The sequence below is a fragment of the Zingiber officinale genome, chromosome 10B, assembly GCF_018446385.1.
Source record: "Zingiber officinale cultivar Zhangliang chromosome 10B, Zo_v1.1, whole genome shotgun sequence".
NCBI lineage: Eukaryota > Viridiplantae > Streptophyta > Magnoliopsida > Zingiberales > Zingiberaceae > Zingiber > Zingiber officinale.
This window is the reverse complement of record NC_056005.1, coordinates 20,963,870-20,985,451: the sequence shown is the minus strand read 5'-3', so window position 1 is coordinate 20,985,451 and position 21,582 is coordinate 20,963,870. Positions and strand designations below refer to the sequence as shown.

The window sequence follows — 21,582 nt, the reverse complement described above, 5'->3', positions numbered from 1 at the left end:
CTCCATACGAACGATCCCAACAAGAAGGACCTCGGGATCACCCTTCGGTTGTAGTTCTGCTTCATACGTTGTCGGTATGCCATAAGTCGAATAGTAGCCTTGTCTCGTGCCTCATCGACCAAGTCTAGCTCCATCAATCTCTGCTCGTTGTTCTCCTCGTCATAGTGCTAAACTCAATCGGACTCCACCCCAACTTCCACCGAGACTAGTGATTCACTGTCGTACACCAGATGGAATGGCGTCACACTGGTGGTCTCCTTTAGGGTCGTGCACATGGCCCACAGGACGGTTGGCAGTTCATCGACCCAACTGCCTATTGCGTGGTCGAGCCGAGCTCTCAATCCTCTGAGTATCTCCCAATTAGTGACTTCTGTTTGGCTATTGGTTTAGGAGTAGGCCACTGAGGTGAAGGCCTGCTGGATTCCGTAACCTTTGCATCATTCTTTGAGCTTCCGACCAGCGAATTGCCTCTCATTATCTAAGACAAGTCGGCGAGGGATGTTGAACCGACATAGGAGGGTTTGCGAGATGAATTTGATAATCATTGCTCACTTATCTTTGCTAGCGGCTCGGCCTCCACCCACTTTGAGAAGTAGTCCACAGCGACGAGCAGGAACCTCGGCTGACTGATCGCTATGGGAAATGACCCTACGATGTCCATGCCCCATTGGTCGAATGGGCAAGACACCGTGAATATCTTCATCTCCTCAATTGGTCAATACAGGATATTGTGATACCTTTGGCAAGACTGACAGGTGGGCACTGTTCGAGCGGCATCCTCTTGGAGAGTTGGCCAAAAATATCCGATCAGGAGGATCTTTCGAGTCAGGGAACGGCTGCCCAGATGACTTCCGCAGGAGCCTTAGTGCACTTCTTATAGGATGTACTCTACATCCTCCGGTCCAACACACTTGAGTAAGGGTATGGAGAAAGCTCTCTTATAAAGTTGATCCCCGATCAAGGTGAACCGTTCGGCCCTTTTCTTTAATAGTCGCGCTGCTTCTTGGTCGGTCGGTATGATACCTGCTCGGAGGAATTCGATCAGTGGCAATCTCTAGTTGCTTGAGTAAACTATCTCCATCCGGTTGATGTGTGCCACCAGCAATACCTATTTGATCGGTTGGTTGATCATGACTGGTGATAGTGAACTGGCTAACTTAGCCAGCTCGTCTGCTACTTGATTGTCCAACCAGGGGATCTTCTGACCTCCTAAAAATTTACCTTTAGCTTCTCGAAGGCTTCTACATATAACTTGAGTCGGGAGCTGTTAATCTCAAACGCCCCTGACAGCTGCTAGACGGCCAACTAAGAATCTAAGTGAATGAGGACTTTTGTAGCTCTGACATGTCGTGCTACCTGTAAGTTGGCTATCAAAGCTTCATACTCAGCTTCATTGTTGGTGGCTCGATAATCTAGCCGAACGGAGAGCTGTATTCGATCTTCCCTCGGTGAGATCAATAGTATGCCGATCCCACCCCCTTAACGAGTGGAAAAACCGTCCACATATATTCTCTAGGTTGTTTCTGGTTCCGCGTTCTGAACTTCTGTCATGAAATCAGCTAAGGTCTATGCTTTGATCATCATTCGGGGTTGATATTGAATATCAAATTTGCTTAATTCAATTGTCCATTTGACCAGTCGCCCAGATGTCTCTGTGTTGAGCAGTTTTCCTAGGGTACTATTGGTCATGATGATGATCGGGTGAGCAAGAAAATAAGGGTGGAGTCTCTGAGTGGTAAGCACCAGAGCGTAAGCTAACTTTTCCAGACCAGTGTAGCTAGATTCAACATCTTTCAACATATGGCTTAAAAAATACATAGGTTGATGGTCGTGGTCGTTATGCCTGACTAATGCCAAGCCGATCGCATGCTCGGTGGATGACAAATAGATGCAGAGAGACTCTCCAACGATTGGCTTAGCTAACACAGACAAAGAGTTAAGATACTCTTTGAGCTCTTTTAAAGCTCAGTCGCACTCTGCGCCCCATTGGAACCTCGTAGCTCGATGCAGAACTTTAAAGAATGACCGACTTCGATCGGACGTCTTAAAGATAAACCTTGAGAGTGTGGTGATCCGTCCGGTCAGTCGTTGGGCCTCCTTCAGATTGCGAGGTGGAGGTGTCTTGCATGACCTTCACCTTACTTGGATTTGCCTCGATCCCCCTCTCGGTCAAGATATACCCGAGAAAATGACCGCTCCTCGCGCCGAACAAGCATTTGCTGGGGTTCAGCTTCATTCCATAGGTTCTTAGTGTTTGGCATGTTTCCTCAATGTTCATATAGGGGTCGGCCGCTCGGAGGGATTTTATTAGTATGTCATCGACATAAACCTCCATGTTACGTCCGATCTGCTTATGGAATACCTTATTCATCAGTCTTTGATAGGTTGCTCTAGCATTCTTCAGTCCGAACGACATGACATTGTAGCAATAGGTTCGATCGGTCGTAATGAAATTGACCTTCTCCTGATCTTCTCGGGCGAGCGACACTTGATAGTAGCCCTAGTATGCGTCGAGCATGCATATTAATTCACAGCCCAGTATGGAGTCCACCATTTGGTCTATCTAAGATAGCGGATAGAAGTCCTTCGGGCATGCCTTATTTAAGTCATGGAAATCGATACAGACTCACCATTTATTGTCTGGCTTAGAGACTAGTACCATGTTAGCGAGCCAACTTGGGAATTGGACTTTCCGTATATGGCATGCCTCCAGTAATTTCTCTATCTCCGCTCAGATGATCAAATTCTACTCCGGGCTGAAATCTCTCTTTTTCTGTTTAACCAGTCGAGAGTCCGGTCAGACATGTAGCTCGTGCTGAGCTACGCTTGGAGAAATGCAAGACAATTCATGTGTCAACCAGACGAACACAGCATAGTTTTGTCTGAGGCAGGCGACCAATTCTATTTTCTTCTCGCTTTCCAGATCAGCGGCGATAAAGGTTGTCACCTCCGCTCGGCTTGGATGTATCTGGACCTCCTCCTTTTCATCGTAGACTAGAGCAGGAGGCTTCTCCGTGATAGCGCTCACCTCCAGGAGAGGCGTCTTCCGAGCGGCTCGTGCTTCCGTTCTGACCATCTCGAAGTAACAACGTCGAGCGGCCAACTGATCGCCCCTGACCTCGCCCACCTTGTTCCCCACCGGGAACTTGATTTTCTAGTAGAAAATGAATACCACCGCTCGAAACTCATTCAACACTGGTCGGCCTAGAATGACGTTATAGGTTGAAGGCGCATGCACCACAATGAAATTGGTTGCCTGTGTCCTCTTCAACGGTTCTTCCCCGAGTGAGACGGTCAAGCGTAGTTGGCCAATCAGCAATACTCCGTTGCCAGTGAACCCGTATAGTGGAGTCGTCATGGGCAGTAAGTCGCTCTGGTCGATTTGTAATTGATCAAATGATTTCTTAAAGATGATGTTCACCGAGCTCCCTGTGTCAACAAAGGTACGGTGAATAACATAATTAGTTATTATCGCTCGGATAATCAGGGCATCATCATGGGGGATCTCTACCCCCTCCAAATCCTTCAGACCAAATCTGATCTCAGGTCTCTCGGCCTTCTCCTTGCTGCAACCAATTGCATGAGTTTCAAGTCACCGAGCGTGCAACTTTCTTGCTCGATTGGAATCACCATCGGTCGGTCCCCCGACGATCATTCATATCTCACCCCCAAGTGGTGCTGCTCCTATTTTCTTCCTCACGAGTTGAGGGTCGCCTCCTTTCATCTTGCTCCCAAATAGGACTTGGACTGTTCCGTCGTTGAGATTGGTCGCGTGATTCAATCATTGTTCTTTCGCCTTCCCTTCGCCCATCTAATCGGCACCTGTGTCTCCGATCGGGCGACGGTGATTGACGATACTATCTTCTTAGAGTTGGTCTACTAGCCAAATAACAATTCTGTGTATTATGAGTTGCCGACTGATAGAAGAAGTAAAATATCGACATCCATATTTTGTCCATGGAAGTTTTTGGGCGTTAAACGCGTTCTTGACTGACTGAAAGATTCAAAAAAAAAAAAATTGACCGACTAAAAATCAGAACTTTAAGCGCGTTCTTTTTCCAAACGGAAATTTCCTTGAAAATGGATCGATCGTCTCTATAAAATCGTTAATGGAGATTGAGGAAGCATCAAGCAGTTGTTGCCCCCACTATCCTCTGTCACTCCTTTTAAGCGACTTCAAATGGAGAAGGGAGCGCTATCAGAAAGCAAGCAAAGCAGCCGCCGCAGGACGAAGCTCTTCAATTTTCTCGCCTTCGTCGCCTTCCTACTTCTCACGTTCACAACCACCGAATCCGCCTACCGGTCGCGGCACCAACCCTCCGCCTTGGCCTTCACACTCTTCTCCTACGCCGACCTTGTGCTACTCTTTCATTGCCTCATGGTCTTCGAGCGGCTCGGCCCCGATGCCACTCCTAGGAAGAAGGAAGGCCTCAAGGCCCTCGTTTGGCTCCTCGCCACCGCTCAAATTCTCGCCTTCACTTGGCGGGTGGCCGCTGAGATTCCGCTTCCGATCGCCGTCGCCCTGTGGCTCGTGGCTGGCTTAATCACAATCAGCGGATGTTATTTGATGTTCTTTCGCTCCGAGGCAGATGTGGTCGATAAATGCTGCCTCAATTGCAGTGCCCTGGTCAACCAAGAGCTCTCTCCGGACGAGAAAGTATAGAGAAGTGGATGGGAATACTATTGTATCATTACTATAAAACAAGAAAAAAACAGATTTATCAAAAATTACATATTAAAAAATAATTTTGATCAAAATATGTAAGCATAATACAAACTATAAGTTATTGTGAATAAAAGTAAAATTTATGTTTGGAATAGGTGTGCTAGCAAATATAACAAGACAACTAAATATTAAAAGGAATGTGCAGTTATGAAAATTTTCTAAAGGGCATTTAGGATTAAGTAGTGGGGCAAAAAATTGATTTATGATATAGAATGTCATTCCTTAATTAGTATAAAAATATTATGTTTCGATGGAAGCGCAACATGCTATAAGTCTATTATATTAGAAAGATATCAATTGTAAAGAGAAGTTAATAAAATTACTATAAAAAGAAAAAAAACTCATTAAAAATATCATATTGGAAAAAAACTTTGATATATGTAAGCAATAATGATCATGATACAAACTATAGTTATTGTGAATAAAAATCTAATATATGTCTAGGATTAAGTAGTGGGATAATAAACTGATTTATGAGATTAATTATAGTGTTAATTAACAATTTCATCTTAAAGTTTACTAATAATATCGCATGGATGTTTATCCCAATAAATTTTGGATCAATTTCCAACCTGTGTAAATGTGATAGGATAAAATGTTTATTTATCTGATTGTATTTTATAATGGGACAAATGATACAACTGTTTAAGATGACCTACGTCACATTTCCATGCCAAGAGGATTAAAAAAAACAGATTAATGCCCCAATGTGATTGTATTTAGGACCAAGCAAATGGGAAAAAAACAGATTAAAAAAACTAAATGACAAGAGGATTTGGAATTGCTCATCCAATGCAGTCAACTCTTAATGCCCCAATGTGCTGGACCCTTCATAAACATCTCTCTTTTAGGCTCGAAGGAATCACAAACATGTTGGGGCGTGCTAACTAGATTTTTAAGGTCAAGAAAGGCCTTTAGAGAAGAAAATATTAAGCAATGAACTCTTGCAAATTTAGAGTTCATAGAATGTCATTTAGAAATTGGTAGAGAATGGGGGATCGGGATCCTATAGATAAAGATATAGCATTTAGAGAAGAAAAGAACATGGGATTAAGCTAAATCAGCTATTTCTAATTGCTAGAAATTGCCATCTGGTAGACAAATGCACATGTTTATTAGTTGTCCAATTGCCATTTGCAACTATATTCCTATCTCGTGTAAATTTTCATTGTTGTTGTTGTTTTTTGGATCATTGGGTTTCTAGGCATTTTTAGTTTTGAAGGGCTTTAGGAACAAATCTAGAAACATTTACAGGTGTATCTAAAGGGTTTTAGGATAGGTAGAAGGGTTGTATTGGGTTTTATAATCTAAATTCAAATACAAACTATGTTTCTTCCTTAACACTATGTCTTGGCACCTTGCATTCAATTTGCTCTTCTTCAGACACCTCCATTTCAATTATGCTCCCTCTTCTGTAAGAGCATTCAAGTGGCTTTTGCATGTTGACTAATTGCAATTTTCCATTTTTCCCTAAGCTTCACTAAAATACTTTATTTCAACTCGTTAGTATTAATTAGTTGGTTATTGTCAAATTTAAGAATGCATTCTAATATTGTATGATGGTATGAACTGACATGAAAACTGGAGTCAATATTACTACATGAAATTTGAAGTCAATAATACAGTGGCTGCATCTTTCACTCCAAGTATAATCCTGCTCTGGTAATAGAAAGCTGATCATCTGATATTTTAATATGAGATAATATAAGTTATCACAATATAACTTATTTAAAGTTGATGGTTGGAACCCTTTCTTGATGCATGCACCTCCATATCAATCAGTTGGGTATAGCTCATGTGGACCTTTTGAGCCATGATGGAAACCAGAGATGCTGTTTAAACTTACTTCTGTGCGGCTGCTCTGACCAAATTATTATATGTGGAAAACTTCAGATCTTAAGTAGTTTCTGTCTCTGCTTCTAAAATTTGATTTTCCAACTGTGACTGTACTTCAAAGGTATGCCATTTGCAACTATCAGAAGCATGCTAAATACATGCAATTCAATATTGGGCTGTTAATGCAATTTCCATTATTTGTATTCTTTTGTGAGCTCAGGAATATACAGAGGATTATGTCCTTTATGACAATTAAGTATAAATGTTCTTTTTCCTCTGGTTGAACATGAATGTTGTCTGATTCCTCATCTTCTTCAATAGTTTCGAGTTGGATTTTGTCAGGGAAAGAGATAAGGATGAAAATAGAATGCTTCTATGTTTGGTGTTGCTGATAAGGTCTGCTTTGTATTCTTTCAGGCAAAGAGATAAAGACGAAGATGGACGGCTCAACTATCATGAATACTTAACAAGTTTATTTCGCTTGATAAAAAAATATGACAAATTTTCTAGTTCAACTCATGAGGCAAGTAGATCACGTGAGACACAAGTTAAACAATCCTTTGCCCGACTTGACTTGGATCATGATGGGTGTGCCTTTAAGTGATAAACTGTGTTGAAAATACTATGAAGGCATACAGCTTACTGTGAGAATCTTAACCAGTTAACCATTTCCTCTTTTTAGTTATCTATCTGCAAATGAACTGAAACCCATCATTAATGATCTGCACCTATCAGAACGATTCTTTGCAAGACAGCAAGCTGATTATGTAATTTCCCAGGTATTGTTGAAATTTCAAAATAATAAAATAAATGCTATAAATTTGAATACTTCATGAATCACATTCTGTTTCCTGCATTCATTGGTTGCATTTTCTCAGGAATTATTTTTCTTAATTATAAACAATTTTTAATAAGATAAATGGGCGAGTAGTTTTGTGTATCTAGTTTCTGCATGACTTGAATACCCCCTTTGCCTTGCCTTTTGTTGATGCATCTATTTGGATTCGTTTTTTTTTTCCTTTCACTAAGCTGATGAATGATAATTACAGGCAGATGCAGATAAAGATGGTCGGTTAAGTCTGAAAGAGATGATCGACAACCCTAATGTATTTTATAGCGTTATCTTCAGCGAAGAAAATGATTATATTTATCATGACGAATTCTTTTCTGTATCGATCTTCTTTTCATAATCTGTATAGTCAAGGAGAATATTTCTGCTTTCATAGGTTGAAGTGCTAACAGATGTAAATGGTGCATGTTGTTTTCTTAAATTTTATCGCCAATAGATATTATTGTTTGTTTCTTCAGAGAAGGTTTTAGCAAAGTAAATTGATTGGGTGAATCATTCCAAAGCGATAAGCTAGATACTAGCTAAGAAGATTAGTCAAGATTTACAAGCTAAAGAAATCTATAGAATCCATTAAGCCAATAGATAAATTGGATTGCGCAAATCAATTCAGAGGCGTAAAATCAAGCATGTGAAATGGGTCAGATAAGACAAACAAACGTATCGACAAATGAGATTGGATGAATGAACCAAGAGAGTCAAAGTGAATCTATCGAATGGCTGGGCAAATCAGCTGGTCAAATCTAACATTTTTTATAATGTTAGATATTCAATAGAGAAGATACCACCAATTAAAATTTACCAAATGGCTCGTCTCATTCCCAAATCATTTATAGATGTTGAAGAGGTGGGCGGTGCTAGTTTGGTGGTGCCAATACCACCAACACCATCTTGGTGTTTGGTTTATAGAAACAAACATTACATTGCATTAATCAAAGGAAAGAGAAGAAGATTATTACATATAGGTACAGGTAAGAGAGGAATTTTTTTAAAAAAAAAAATTGACCCCACACATATATATATATATATATATATATATACACGCCTCCTATGCGACTGTGAGTGATGCGCTGAAGTGTCGTTGCTGGTTTGAATTTTTTTTATATTATTAAATTTTTTTATTCTCTCGCCCCTTTCTTCCTCCATTCAAACTTATTTTTCAACTTTCCTAAATCTAAATTTCCCTTACTCTTGCTCCTTCTTTTGTTGCTGCCTTCCATCGCTCTCGCTCATGTTGGCAATGCCCCTTTCAGCCTCTCCACTACAAGCAAAGCAAAGACATTGTAAGCTAAGCACAAAATACAGCCGCAAGTTTTTTCTTGAATGAGCCTGAAGCCTTCAAAACACTTTCCCAAATATGTTTTCCCTCTTAGTCACAAGCTTTTTTAGTTAATCTCTCTCACCTCCCGCCCTCCGCTCAAAACCTTCAAAACACTTTCCCAAATTTGTTTTTCCCTTTTAGTCGCTCCCTCGCTTAGGCATGCTCACTCTAAACCCTTCGTCGTCGCCGCCAACTCCCCTTTTGCTCATCCGCCGCAAGTTAATCAAAGGCGCCACAAGCTTCTTCTTGAATGGGCTGAAAGCTTCCCAAACTGCCAACGCAAACAAAGTCGTCGCTATCGCTCCCACCCCTTCATTCTCTCGATCCTAAGCCCTTCCTCCTGTATCTATTTTTCTCTCTGTACAATATTTTTTATTAGAGTTTATACTACGTACAAGCCCTAGCTAGCTACACATTGTAGCAGCTATTTGTATAGTAGCTACAATGTGTATCAGCTACTTGTGTAGTAACTACTATACGTTGATTGATACTTTGATCCTTCTACTTTACAAATTAGTGATGAAGAATATATAGTTATGGTGTTTATAGGTCTTCTGACTTAAACTCTTCCATGATGTATTAACTCTTAAACAAATTAGTGATGAAGAATAACTTTTAAATTTATTTTATCGTTATGTTTCTATCCAGTATTAACTATAACGTGTAGTTGCTGCGGTACAAGCCAAACAATCTTTTCTTACAATGTGAATAATATTTTTTGATAAATTTTAAATTTTTTAGTTATATCATGTGTAGGGAACTTGCCAAATATCATTTTCTACATTTCATTTGATGATAAGTCATTTCATTTTAAGTTGTAATTTTCTATAATCCTAATATATTATTTATACATGATTCTAAATGATGTATTCAATATACGAAAAATTATATGTTGACTTTATTAGCGTCAGCCGAGTGTTTATAACCTGGATAGAAACATCTAGACAAGTTAAAGATTTTAAGGGCGCTATATACCAGTTCTTCAAGAGTAAAGAGGAGGCAAACAAAAAAACTTTTGAATTACACTTCAATAAAAATCTAGCACCTATCTTCTTTATATCGAGAGGAAAAGAAATTTTGTGTGCAGGTTCAAATATAATATCAAGTTTAAACTCAGAGAGAAAACTATCAAAACCTAACAAATTTAGAAAAGTAAAGGATGCATTGAAAGAGATAAAACAACAATTAGATTGTCTGCAAATTAGTGATAAAAAATAGATATGGCAGTTGAAGTTATAATGATTATAGGTCTTCTGGATTAAACTCTTCCACTATGTATTAATTCTTGAATAAATTAGTTATAAAGAATAGACATTTAAATTTGTCTGGTTGTCATTGTTTCTATCAAATATTATAGTTCACATGCTTAATACAGGTCAAATAATATTTTCTTACAATGTGAATATTTTTTTTTGATAAATTTTAATTTTTTAGTTATAAAATTTTTTTTTAGCAGCTACACTTTGTAGCAGCTAATAACTCCAAAAATATTTTAAAATTTTTTACCAACTTGGTAAAAAAATATTTTAAATTACTTTAAAATTACTGTACATAGTAACTACTACACGTTGAAGCGACTATTATACAAATAGCTAGTACAACGTGCAACATTTACTGCCCAAGTAATTATTAACATTATAGTAACTACTTGAGTAATAATTGCTACAAAAAGTAGCTACTACAACGTGTAACAGTTATTTTGATAGTAACTGCTACAAAAAATAGCTATTACAATGTGTAATAGTTATTTCGACAATAGTTGATACAACATGTAGCAATTACTGTGTATTACAATTTTAAAGTAATTTTAACAAACTTAAAATGATTTTAAATATTTTTTTTTATGAAGTTGATACAAATTTTAAAATTATATACCAAAAAATTAAAATTATCAAAAAAATATTATTCATGTTATAAAAAATTGTTTAACTTGTATCAAACTTATAAACTATAATATTGGATAAAAATAATGACAATAAGACAAATTTAAATGTCTATTATTCATAACTAATTTATTCAAAAGTTAATACATTATAGAAGAGTTTAAGACAGAAGATCTATAAATACTACAACTTCAAATACTATATATATTTTTCATTACTAATTCATAGAGAATCTATTTGTTATTTTATCTCTTCTAATGCATCTTTCACTTTTCTAAATTTTTCAGTCAATAGTTTTCCCTTTAAGTTGAACTTGATATTATATTTGAACTTGCACACGAACTTTCTTTTCTTCTCAATGTAAAGGAGGTATGTGCTAGATTTTTATCAAAGTGTGCCTTAAAGGCTCTTTTTGCCTCCTCTGTACTATGTAAGAACTGGTGTATAATGCCCTTAAAATCATTAACTTGTTTAGATGCTTCTATCTAGGTGTTATAGACACCCAGTTGACTCCTAATAAAAATAATATATATTTTCCCCTATATATATTATTTAGAATCACGTATAAACAATATATTATGATTAGAGAGAGGTACAACTTAAAATGAAATAACTTACCATCAAATGAAATGTGGGAAATAATGTTTGACAAGTTTCTTATAAATTATATAATCAAAAAAGATTATTCGCATTGTAAGAAAAGATTATTTGGCTTGCACCGCAAGCAACTACATATTATAGTTAATACTGGATAGAAACATGACAATAAGATATTTAAAAGTCTATTCTTCATCACTAATTTGTTCAAGAGTTAATACATCGTGAAAGTGTTAAAGCTAGAAGACCTATAAACACTATAACTTCAAATACCATATCTATTCTTCATTACTAATTTGCAAGGTAGAAGGATAAAAGTATCAATTGACGTGTAGTAGTTATCGCACAAGTAGCTGATATACATTGTAGTAGCTAGAGCTTGTACGTTGTAGTTTAAACTCTAATAAAAAAATATTGTACAAAGAAAAAATCAAATACTGGAGGAAGGCTTATAATAGAGAATGGAGAGGTGGGAGCGGCAAAGTTAGCTTTGTTTGCAGTGACAGTTTGGGGAGCTTCGAGCCTATTCGAGAAGAAGCTTGAGTGCCTTTGATTAGCTTGTGGCGGATGAGCAGAAGACAGTTGGCAGTGGCAACGAAGGGTTTAGAGTAAGTATGTCTGAGTGAGAGAGCGAGTGAGAGGGAAAATAGATTTCGGAAAGTGCTTTGAAGGTTTCCAACCTATTCGAGAAGAAGCTTGCGATTGAATTCTGTTGTTAGCTTGTAGCACCTTTGTTTTGCTTACGAAGAATGGGCTAGAAGGGGAGTTGCTGGTAGGAGCGAGAGCAATGAAAGTTGGCAACGAAAGGAGTGAGAGCAATAGAGATTTAGATTTGAGAAAGTTGAGAGAATAAAAGTCAAGTGAAGGTTTTAAATGAACGGTGGAAGGAAAGAGAGAATAAAAAAAATTTAATAATATAAAACAATTAAGCTGACAATGCTACTTCAGCACATTGGTGACGACATACAAGGGGCGTTAGGTAGGATATATATATATATATATATATATATATATATATATATATATAAAATTTCTGTTATAATTTTCATTAAAATTGGTAGAAACACACGAATTTTTACGTGAGTGATATTCTAATAAGTTTGAGGGTGAAATTAGAAATTTACCCTAATTGAAATGGGTTGCACACCGGTTTCTTTATTAGGAGGCTGTTTTTTTGCCCTGGGAAAGGAATGATTGATTGCAATTCGCTAGGGAAAGCGAGAGGTATGGCGAATAATGGCGTTACATAGTTTGACCTTGTTAGGGCGAAATTACAAGGGCGACAGCAGCGCGAGGGAGCTAACGGATTTTCTCACGTTTATCTCAAAAATCTTCTCACCCTCTTCCATCGTCATCCTAGTCACCGCTAGGAAAAGGCAGTTTGATTTGGACGAATCGAACTGGCCCGATCGCTGATGAATCGGGGATAGCGAGGGCCGATCCCTCGGGAAATTTGGTCCTGAGATGAAGGGAAGCTGCGACGTGGACGTTGGGACTACGGCGGCGGAGTCTTCCATTCCGCCACCACTGGAATGGAAATTCTCGCAGGTTTTTGGGGAGCGGGCGGCAGGCGAGGAGCTCCAGGAAGGTATGGATTTCTTGATTTCCTACTTAGGTTGGTTCTTGGTGCTCCTAGGCGAGGTTAGGGTTTCTTAGGGATTTTATGTCCGCTGGAGCTGACAATTTACCTTTCACACTAGTTTAGCCATATATTTGCTACTAATTATGTAGAGCTTAATTGTACGACTGTACCTCTTCCTCTTTCTGAAAGAAAAAGTGGAACTTGTTTCCTTCTCTGAAGTATAAAATCATATCAATTATGAAACTACTGCAGGATACGGTCCTACTGTACTTTTTTTTCCTTTCGTTTCCACTTTGTTATTTGTGACCGTGGACTGCTTAGCCGTTTGTTTTGCAATTATTTTCCTGAGAAATAAATAACTCATTCATACACCCGATGATACATTGTGGAAGCGTTGGCTGATTTGCTAATTCTTGCATACCAGTGATGCTAGTGCCATTCTTCAGTTAGCTATCAGCTACTGATATATCAAGTTCTTTAACCAGCTCAGAATACCCCCCCTAAGTTTTCCATCTTTGTTAAAAGCATTTTCTCACCACTTATCTGATATGCCTGAGTTGGAGCTGATACAATGGAGTTGTGGGATGTCCTGTGAAGCCACTTATGTATCTTTTGGTAATGAAGAGTGGAATACCCTTGTCATCATAAGAAGATTGACATCAATGTTTATGAGGAATATTTGTTTTCTCCCGACATTACTTTCATCATTGCGTCTATCATTTTGTTTCCTTCTTCACGCCTTTAGGTGAAATGCTTCACTTCTTTTCCATTTTCATTTAAAAGTAATGCAGATTAACTTGTGGGCATGTTTCTTAAATAATGAACTACTTAGTTTAGTTTGAGTCATCACTTTTTTTTATTACTAATTTATGTTACATTTTTTCATTTTTGTAAGATTTTGATACAGGTTCAAGTTCCTTACAAACCAATTGTTTTTAGGATTTGTTAAACATTGGTTGATATGAATAGTTGTTTATGACGATTGTAACTACAACAACAACCATCAAGTCTTATCGTACTAGGTGAGGTTGGCTATATGGATCCTTTTACGCCATTAAACTCTATCTCCTACTATATCATTATCTATACTTAAAATAAATTTTATCTTATTTTATTGTTGCTAACCAAGTTTTTTTTTTGGTCTTCCTCTTCCTCGCTTGATATGTGTCTGTCATAGTTTCACATCACTTAACCGGAACGTTTATTGGTCGTCTAAGTATATGCCCGTATTACTTAAACGTGTCTCTCAGAGTTTTCTCTCCATAGATGCAATTTTGACTTTCTCTCTAATGTTCTCATTTCTTATTCTATCAATTCTCGTATGTCCACACATCCATCTTAACATTCTCATCTCTGTAAGTTTCATATTCTGCTCATGTACTCGAGTTATAGCCTAACATTCAGCTTCATATAACATAGTAGATCTAACTGTGGTTTTGTAGAATTTTCCTTTAAGTTTTAGAGATATTTTACGGTCACATAAAACATCCAAAGCTTGCCTCTATTTTAACCATACTGCTTGTATTCTATGTACGACATATCTCTCAATCATTCCATTGTTTTGCAAAAATGAACCTAAATATTTAAAACTCTTGGTTTCGAGAAATTTGTCATATCTTATCTTAACAATTGTCTTATTACGTCTAATATTGCTAAACTTAAATTCCATATATTCTGTCTTTATTTTACTAAGTCTGCAACCTTTCCCTTCTCATGTTTCCCGCCAAGATTATAGTTAACATTTACTCTTTCACTTATTTCATTTACCAAAATAATATCATCTCCAAGCAACATGCACTACGGTATTGTGTTTTGAATGTGTGTATTGAGTTTGCTCATAATTAGTGTAAAAAAATAAGGACTTAGAGATGATCCTTGATGCAACTCTATCTTTATTGGAAATGCTTCAGTTACTCTGCTTGAAATCTTTACTCTGATCGTTGCATTCTCGTACATATCCTTAATTAATTCAATATATGTTACGCTAACATATCTCTTTTCTAGAATTCTCCATATAATTTCTCTTGCGACTCTATCATAAACTTTTTCTAAGTCAATGAATATCATGTGTTGATCTTGTTTTTACTCTTGATATTTTTCTATTAGTTGTCAAAGAAGATGTACAGCTTCTGTCGACCTTCCAAGCTTGAACTCAAATTAATTTTCGATCACTTGGTCTCCCTCCTTAATTTTTTTCTATTACTTTTTTTCAGAGTTTCATGATATGAGTCATTAGTTTAATATCCCTATAGTTTGCATAATTTTGTACTTCTCCTTTATTCTTATATATAGGAACTAGAGTACTTATCCTCCATTGATCAAATATTTTTTTTCATTTTCAATGTCATGTTAAATAACTTTGTAAGTCATTCAATACCTTGTTTCTCGATGCACTTCCATACCTTTATCGAAATATCATCTAGTCCCATGGCTTTTCCATTATGCATCCCATTTAAAGCTTGTTCTATGAAGTTTGAATTATACAATAAAATTTTTAATTTTTGTACTCATTTGACCTACTTAAATTATCTAAGTTAAGTTGGTCACCTAAATCTTAATTAAAAAGTTGATAAAAATACCTCTTCTCCATCGTTTACTAGTACTTTATTACATTCATCTTTAATTCGTTTTATTTGGATAAAATCTCTTGTCTTCTTTTCTCTCATTTTAGCTATTCTATAAATGTCTCTTTCCACTTTTTTTATCCAATTTTTGATGTAATCATTTAAAAATTTCATTCTTTGCTTTATTCACTACTTTCGTAGCCTTTTTCTGGGCTATTGTATATAATTTTTTAAAGTTTTCGTCATTCTTATATATAATTACTTATAAGCTGTTTGTTTTTCCTTCCCTTGCTCTTGTATTTTCTCATTCTACCACCAAGATTTCTTACTTAGTGGTGTATATCCGTTTGACTGCCTGAGTACACTCTTAGTTATTATTTTCAATTTTGATACTATCTTATCCCATGTCGTATTAGAGTCACCATATATTTCACCTAATACTTGTACTCCTATCTTCTTTTTAAATATATTTTGCTTTTCATCCATTAACTTTCACAACTTAATTTTAAGAGATATATATTTTCTTTCTATTGATACTATACTTAAGGCGTATATCCAATACTACTAACCTATGTTGGGTAGTTAAGCTTTCTCTAGGGATAACCTTTTAATCTTTACAAATCTTTCTATCCTTCTTCCTAACTATAAAAAAGACAATTTGCGATTTATTATTCTCACTCTTGAACTTGACTAAGTGTTCTTTTCTTTCCTTAAAAAATGTATTAGCTAATATAAGGTCATTTGTTATCGTAAAATCTAATATAATTTTTCTTTCTTCATTTCTCGTTTCAAACCCATAATCCCTACGTACTCTCTCAGCAATAACAACAACCAAACCATATCCTACTAGGTGGGCCGGCTTGTGACTAATGTTCAAATGAAACATAAATAATCAGTTTTCTCCTGGCATTTTCACATCCAAAAAATTTATGTACTAGCATCTGGCAGCTTCCCTTTAATTTTCACTTATCTTCTCAATAAAGGTAGTAAAATATCTATATGATTTCAACACTCTTCGGCTACTTCTGTTACCATCACCTTAGTCAACTACTACTAGACAACTGTATGATGACTGATGTTGAGTTTTGCTTCAAGTTCCTCTTTCTTAAGATTTCTTTCTCATATCTGACATAAGATGGTTGACATGAGCTTAGGTACCAATGGTATAGTTGCCCACGCATAAGGTACTGTTCTATCCTATTTCCTTAGCTGCTAAAAAAAATTGACCATGTGGAATAATCTGGTTCTAACTTCACATTCTATTTTGTCTAGTGACAAAGTTTATGACTTTTTGATACCTTTTTCATATTGAAGTTGCATATCTAATCTTATATTCTTCAAGATTCTGTGAGTTGCTATGTAACATTCTTAATGTCTGTTTTGTTGCAGTTGATATTATTTCAGCCATTGAATTTGACAAGTCTGGAGATCATCTTGCCACTGGTGATCGAGGAGGGCGTGTTGTTTTGTTTGAAAGGACAGATGTTAGACATGTAGGCATATCTTTGAACTTCTTGTTTGTGTTTTTTTGTTATCCTGTTTCACTTTCCACATTTTCCATTTTGATTTACAGCATGGTTTCCGAAAGGACTTGGAGAAGCAAGATTGTCCAATTACTAGGCACCCTGAGTTCTGCTACATGACTGAGTTCCAAAGCCATGAGCCTGAAGTACTTTGTTCTAAATAACAACTATCTACAATGTATCGTGATATGTAGTAGAAATGTAGTAGAAATCTGATATATGTTTTTTCCATATTGTGCTGCAGTTTGATTATCTTAAAAGCTTGGAAATAGAGGAGAAGATTAATAAGATTAAATGGTGTCAGACAGTCAATAATTCTCTTTTCCTTCTTTCTACCAATCACAAGACTATTAAGTACTGGAAAGTAAGACCTTTTCTTATCCAGGAGATTGTCGTGCTTTTGTTCAATCGCGTACAATATACTATTTTTCCTTCTAATTCTGTTAATGTAAGAAGTTGTGTGATTGTTAACTTTTTGATTGGGCATAATTTTTTTTTTTTTAAATTTTCATAAGAAACATTTTCTGTTTATCTCTATCAATCTATAGTAGCTTATCATGTATATTTTGTGGGTTTTCATATAATTTTTTTGGCATCATTAGATTCATTCTGATGTAGACCAATAATTTCAGAGTTCTATCTAGGATTATATATGCTAGCATAATCAAAGATGATAAAAGCAAATAGTTTGTTATTTCAACTTTGCATGCTCAATATTAAGAGTACATAAAAACTTCACTGAGCTGCAAAGGGAGCTTTTATAAACACCATATATCTTAAGGGATAAATTGGAAATTTACTATAACAAAAAGTGTAGGTAGAGAGGAGTACCTCAGGGAAAATCCCTAATGGCTTTTCCATTTACATTTTTCATGGTTTTAGAGGGGCATTGTTCACTCTCTGTATTGTGAGTTGTCTGATGTTTGGCATCTATTATGAGTTGCAGCCACGCCTAAGCAATCCTTTAGCACACCTTGGAGCATGACATTTCTGTCGTAATGGCTAAGAGTCGATTCTCAGAAACTGACGAGCTGGGTTTATCCCACTGTGTCTAACGCATGTGTACCTGCATTTGCCTCCATATCCATGGGGTCGACACTAGGGTCCGTTAAGGTAGTGGATCATTTTTTTTTTTGGTTTAGCACACCTTGGAGCAATTCCCATGCAAGCATCCCTGTTCAGCAACATTAGCTCCACAAGCATTTGATTTGACCTGTCTCCATGAGCATCCTTGCTGTGTCTATATGTGTGTGACATCACCTTTGTGGGTGTCAAGTGACGGGCTCAACCTTCTGCAAACCAGTCATCTTCACTAAATTAATTTGCTGCCAAAAGACATAGACTACTTTGTTGTTCAGCGATCTTGAAGCAACTCTGCACTACATGGATATGGTTATTCTCACACCGCAAGCAGCACTTCTCCATAAATTTTTTTTATTTTTAATGTCATCTATTCTTCACATAGGTTCTCCAAATACCACCAAGGGAAATGACTTCTCTTCATAACCCATTGTATAAAGACACGCCTTCATCAAGATCTATCTTTAATTCAAATGTCGAATTTCTCAATTACGGCTTTCATCTGTGTCCTTTTTCCAGTCTTCTGAGTTTCTTGGGTGATGATGACCATAAAGAAGTTGAATAAGAGAAACTATACCTTGTGGTTCGCTGCAATTCAAGATTGGTTCATGGGCCAAGGTATTTTGGATCTTCTCTCACCATGTACGTTGTCGATATCCTTGAATCTAATTAAGTCTCATGGGAGCAAATTGATGCACATGTTTATCCTTCTTCTTTGTCGGACTATCAATCCTAGTGTTATGAGAACATTTTGTTATTACTCACTATTATTATCTTGAGAATTGTATAAGGGTGAAATCTTTCAAGTGTATGATGTGATTGACAATCTCTTTCAATAGTGACAACATGACACTAAGCCCTAGTGGGTGCTCAGTTGGTACTTGTATGAGTATTTGCTCCAATAAATCTTGGAGTCAATTTCCAACGGGTACAAAATGTTGGACCCTGTGGTTATTTTGATGTGATCAACCAAGTTAGGTTGGGTCTTGTTTTGTTTTAATCCCTGTGTCTAAGTGTGCAGGAGCTTAGGAATGCAGGAAGTCGAGCGGAAGACGCAGCTGGCGAGAAGGACGGCACGGGAAAGGAGCCGACGGGCTTGGTGCGTCCAAGGGACGAAAGAGTTGCGGAAGAGTACACCGGTGGACGAGAAGAACGTACGTGACGTTTGAGGGACGAGAAGTCGGAGCGGAAGCTTGCTCGAGGAGAAGGTCGGAAATTGGGTTCGGGTGAGTCCTATTTCGGTTGGCCGCAATCACCGAAGCGATCGGAGCTTTGGAAGAAGAAAAGGAGCTGGAAAAGCAAGCTGAAGGCGCCTTCGATGCGACCCAGGCGCCTCCGCCTTCTTCAGGCGGGAGGGCGCCCTTCATAACTATCCGAGGCACCTTCAATGGCATTGAGGGCGCCCTCGACCAGTCAAAGATGACCGTTTCAGCGGTGGAGGCACCCTCCAAGCCTCTTGGAGGCGCCCTCAACGCTGTAGATAGAATTTCCAGGAGCTATAAAAGGGCCCCTGGAATTAGAAAATGAAAATCAACTCTTGTACTAACTTCCTAGCAACTCTTAGAGCTTTCAGTGTATAAAAGACTTCTCCGCCTTCAAAGAAGGAGATTCTTAGTGAACTGTTCAACCGTCTTGGATTAACAACCACCCAGGTTGTAACCAAGTCAACCGTTGAGTCTTCTTTAGTGCTGTTATTTTATTGTTGTTGTATTTTTAGAGTTGAAAGAACTTGGAGGGTATTTTTTCTATTTAAGGCAATTCACTCCTCCCCTCTTGCCGGTCCGCTACGCCAACACAAAAATGCCTCGTTGGGTGCTTGACGTCTCCTATGCAAAGGGTCACTCCGCTAGGGCAAAATGCCCCTCGTGATTTACCTGCCTATATTTTGCCATGGGAGCAATATCATATTTTGCTTCAACATAACGCTAAGATGACCACTCGCATAGTCTTCGAGGCTTTTTCAGTCGATTTTATAGACATCTTTCCCATCTAATGTTATTGCAAGATCACTTTGGCAAGCTCCTCATAAGTGTCTTCCTTTATATCGTTCATCCTAAGTTGGAGGCACTGAAGATTGAAATATTGGGAGGAGACCTTTCCATTCTACACTTCAGATGTGTGTATATAGATGTTGTAGGCTTTGATCATTGCCTATTATCCTTTGATCCAAAATAATTTTGTGCTTTTATCTAGGTTAGCAAAGTATTCATTTTTTATTGCTCCAAAATTACATGTAAGTATGAGAAGAAACTCAAACTCGTGGTTTTGTTAGAACTTACATATGATTTCAATTCTTAGTGAATTGTTGTAAAATTTCAAAGAAAATGAGATGATTTTTCATAATTTCATAATGGACCTTGAAATTGTATGTTTTAGACGGCTCTATTAATTGTTACTTCTTGAAACTAAATAGGTGCAAGAAAAGAAAGTGAAGAAGTTTTCTGAAACCAATATAGATACTTCAGAAAATGGGAGCATTGCTAGCGCAAGTATAACTGCTACAAGATTTGTTCCGGATGGTGCTTATGCAGAAAGACCCCACAGCCACTTGAGCAATGACTTTTCCATCCCTCCTGGAGGCTCTTCGTTGCTTCGTCTTCCAGTGGTACTTGTACTTGTCCTATTGAATTTGCAAAATATGATTTGCAACCTAGATGCATTAAAATCTACAAAGGGAGTTCATCCATTGAACAAATCAACCTTGCACCTATAGCTATACTAACACACCCTATTGCATTCACCTTTGGCTCATGCAATCTGCAACCTTTCACAGATTTTGCTTCTTAAACTTGTATGCATTCTGTTTTACAAGTTGTAATCAATTTTCAGTATGTATCTTTCTATGTAAATATAGGCGACGAGTCAAGAGACAAGCCTTATTCCTAAATGCCGAAGGATATATGCTCATGCCCATGATTATCACATAAATTCTATCTCAACTAACAGGTGAATCATGCATCTTTCAATTATCCTCGTCCATTTTTCACGTGCTCTATTTTTTGTGTTTAGTTTCTTTATGGCAAAGCTCTTTTAATCTCCTTTTAGCTCAATTAGTTATGTTTTTCTTTTGGGCAGCTCATCCTTTTAGCATGAAAATATAAACATGCTTCTTCTATAGGTAGTTATTTTCTTTTTTACATAATGTGGATGTCAACCACTAAATTTGATCATAAATTGGTTGGTTTTGGTTGTCTGATTGATGTAATATTAACCAAAGATTAAAATTTTGACCCATTTCACATGATATGGGTGAAACATCTCGTTCCACCCACGGACAGACACTGTTACAACGCCGACATTCGGAGGTGTCGCGCGGGCCCAACAATTCGTCAGAACTAGACCTGTCATGTGAGACAGGTGACGTGTTCGGATGTGGTACGCGAGCTAGTGCGGTTGTTGCAACTAGTCGTGCCAGTTGACGTGCTTGCGGTCGTCGCAAAACAGGGAACAACGATATGTTTTAACTTAGACTTTACTAATAAACTTAGGTTAATAATTTTAATCAACTCTCCATTATGATTGAGATAATTTAAATAGTTTATTTAAAGCCTAATAAAATTACTTCATTATATATATATATATATATATAAAATATTTTATATCTTTTATTTTTAAATAGTTAG

At 37.2% G+C, this 21,582-nt stretch overlaps 3 protein-coding genes across 3 annotated transcripts in view; all 3 read left to right on the top strand.

The window, feature by feature from the left end:
* Nucleotides 1-4,067: 4,067 nt before the first annotated feature.
* Nucleotides 4,068-4,820, top strand: LOC122028554. Its single transcript, XM_042587399.1, has one exon. The coding sequence runs from the start codon at nt 4,181-4,183 to the stop codon at nt 4,661-4,663; it is 483 nt and encodes a 160-aa protein (XP_042443333.1). The 5' UTR covers nt 4,068-4,180; the 3' UTR covers nt 4,664-4,820.
* A 1,506-nt stretch (nt 4,821-6,326) lies between these two features.
* Nucleotides 6,327-7,821, top strand: LOC122029004 (neo-calmodulin-like). Its single transcript, XM_042587968.1, has 4 exons — nt 6,327-6,388; nt 6,980-7,150; nt 7,245-7,341; nt 7,612-7,821. Exons 1-4 carry the CDS (start codon nt 6,327-6,329, stop codon nt 7,750-7,752), a joined length of 471 nt encoding a protein of 156 aa, XP_042443902.1. The 3' UTR covers nt 7,753-7,821.
* A 4,553-nt stretch (nt 7,822-12,374) lies between these two features.
* Nucleotides 12,375-21,582, top strand: part of LOC122029615 (serine/threonine protein phosphatase 2A 55 kDa regulatory subunit B beta isoform-like) — a 36,053-nt gene continuing 26,845 nt past the window's right edge. The window contains exons 1-6 of the mRNA XM_042588683.1: nt 12,375-12,798; nt 16,746-16,849; nt 16,930-17,025; nt 17,124-17,243; nt 20,373-20,564; nt 20,814-20,905. Coding sequence (XP_042444617.1) covers nt 12,675-12,798; nt 16,746-16,849; nt 16,930-17,025; nt 17,124-17,243; nt 20,373-20,564; nt 20,814-20,905 — 728 coding nt within the window. The 5' untranslated portion in view covers nt 12,375-12,674. The remainder of the gene's footprint in view (nt 12,799-16,745; nt 16,850-16,929; nt 17,026-17,123; nt 17,244-20,372; nt 20,565-20,813; nt 20,906-21,582) is intronic.